Below are 2,493 nucleotides of genomic sequence, written 5' to 3' on the forward strand. Positions count from 1 at the left end.
TATAACCCTTTAAAAGAAGCAATCATCATGTATCTCAATCACTGTAATATTAATTAGTAATGATTTTAACTTGTTCATGGTACCACCAATTCCCCTACAGAGGGCTGGGCATGTAGCGCGATTACCGGAAGAGACCAGCAAAAATTAAATTCAGTAGAGCTTGAATAGGGCCAGAGAAGAATATTGGTGCTACGGGTAGTTCCGTAGTTCCCACTCCCAAAATTTAATTAAATTACGAACAAACTCCTCACAATCTGGGCTAAATTTTTATAGGCCAAGAGACTCATGAATGATGACCCTCAACCGAGCAACGAAATCTACAATATCAGTTATGGTTCGTAACAACTTACAAACTGCAAGGTCATTGGAAATAACGTAGAATTGTTACGAGTCGTAACTTACGACTTAGTAATCATTTTTCTGATGACATTTTAAATCGACAAAAATACCAGCTTCCCGTTAACTTTTCGTGTATAGTTAAATAATCCGGATTAAATGTCATTTTTTGAATAATCAATTCTACAACAAAGAGATTTATAAGTTAATTAAGTTGTAAAGCTCCGAAAAAATCCTTAACTTGATACAAAGTATCTGTAACTGACAAGATTACGTTCAGCTTATCAATAAACTAGAAATCCTCTAATAACACTATGGCATTCGGATGTTCCAAATTTTATTGTACTCACAAGTTCTTTGTTTTTTCTCCAGTCCTCCTTTACTTTTCTTTAATGTTCAACCTCATCTGCATAATCTTAAAACGTACTGATTCCTTACACCGCTGAGCTAAATTTCTCGTGTGCCAAAAATATAAGGCAGCAACATACAGAGAAAACATTTGCAATGCCGACAGAGCTTCCAAACACGGAACACCACACAGGCCGTACAGCTTAACGGTAAGACTTCTGGTAGCGAGCGCGGGCACCTGGACCACCGAATTTTTTCGGCTCGCAGCGACGTGGATCAGCAACCAGCAGCGTTCGGTCGTATTGGGTTAGGATATCCTTCAACTCCTTGCGGGATGCCTCATCCACATACTTCTGGTAGAACGAAACCAGAGCCTTGGAAATGGCCTGCCTGATGGCGTAGATCTGGGCAACATGACCACCACCGGATACTCGGATGCGGATGTCAACTCCGGCAAACTTTTCCTTGCCCAGGAGCAGCAGCGGTTCCTGCAGTTTGTACTGCAGAATCTTAGGTTCGATCTGGTCCAATGGGCGTCCGTTCACGCGTAGCAGACCGCGACCGCGCTTGCAGTACGCTACGGCGGTGGCAGTTTTCTGGAATTGGCAAGAAATTGTTTAACACAAACTGTTTACAATAATTCGGGTGATCGATACGGTAGTAAACTAACCTTCAAATCGAAAAAAAAATTGATCATGAATTACTTTCAAATTTACACAAATAAAATTATTTTTAGGACTTTTTGATAGAATAAAGTCAACAGGTAATAAATTCACATGAAATCTACACTACCGGAACAATCACACGGTGTGAAAACCAAATGGCTGCATGGTAGTCGAATTGACGGCAAAAAACACAATATTTACCTTGCGTCCGAAGACCTGCACAGCATTGACGGGTTCCTTACGAGCCTGTGAAACAAGTTTTAAACAATTAATTATATATTTCAACAGTTTAAAATGGATTTATCGATAAAATTTTGCAGAAACTCACTTTTGGCATGTTTGGTTCGGTACACAACAAACTAGAAAGAAAGGAAGTAGATACGAAGGCACTGAACCAAAATTGACAGCTAAGCTGTCAAACAACTGTCAACCAATAGGGGCTGATTTCGCGCACTTCCCGTGCGGAGCAGAGACGATGCATGAAAAATGAGATGCGCGGATTTACCATTTCAATATTAATTCGTCAAAAGGGCGAAAACATGTTTCGCTCATTAGTCCGCCCGGTCAGCGTGGCAAGCAGAAAGTTAGCAAAAGTTGAGAAAAGCGAAATTTATACTGGCAGAGTTTCTGCGAGCATTTTGCGCGATTTGTTCGAGAATTTTGGCAACAAAGTCGCTCAAATGCAACAACCGTTTCTGACAGAAGCGGTTAAACCAACCGATGCTGCTCACTTTTATCCAGAATCCAGCCAGAAATGTACGGCCAAGATCTCTGCACGCTTTCTGCCACATCTTTGCCAGATGTTTTGCTTGATTTGTGCTAAATTCTACCAAGTAGGAATTGCCAGGATCTTTGCACAGTTTATGTCCGAGTTATGCCAGGGTTTTGCTCGGTTCCTGTCAAAATTTGCCAAAAAACGCGAGCGAAACCGTGCTAGCCCTAGCTCAACTAACCCGACAGGATTAGAAAAACTCTAGAAAGAGAACTGCGGAGACTCCATTTTGAATCGATTGGATTCGCGTTTAGCTGTCAAAAAAGGAATCCAATCGAACATTGCCTATCCTTATAACATTGGACGTGTTGCCATACAATGCCGGGACATACGTTGCCAAAAATGCTGTTTTTCTCTCCGCAGTTCTCTTAC

At 41.2% G+C, this 2,493-nt stretch overlaps 1 protein-coding gene across 1 annotated transcript; it reads right to left on the reverse strand.

Moving 5' to 3' along the window:
- Positions 1–689: 689 nt before the first annotated feature.
- On the reverse strand, positions 690–1,785 carry LOC131691780 (small ribosomal subunit protein uS9). The gene is made up of 3 exons (XM_058978411.1): positions 1,678–1,785; positions 1,551–1,595; positions 690–1,280 (listed from the first exon to the last, which is right to left on the reverse strand). Exons 1-3 carry the CDS (start codon positions 1,684–1,686, stop codon positions 888–890), a joined length of 447 nt encoding a protein of 148 aa, XP_058834394.1. The 5' UTR covers positions 1,687–1,785; the 3' UTR covers positions 690–887.
- Between the last annotated feature and the right edge of the window lie 708 nt (positions 1,786–2,493).

This window comes from Topomyia yanbarensis, chromosome 3 (assembly GCF_030247195.1).
Source record: "Topomyia yanbarensis strain Yona2022 chromosome 3, ASM3024719v1, whole genome shotgun sequence".
Classification (NCBI taxonomy): domain Eukaryota; kingdom Metazoa; phylum Arthropoda; class Insecta; order Diptera; family Culicidae; genus Topomyia; species Topomyia yanbarensis.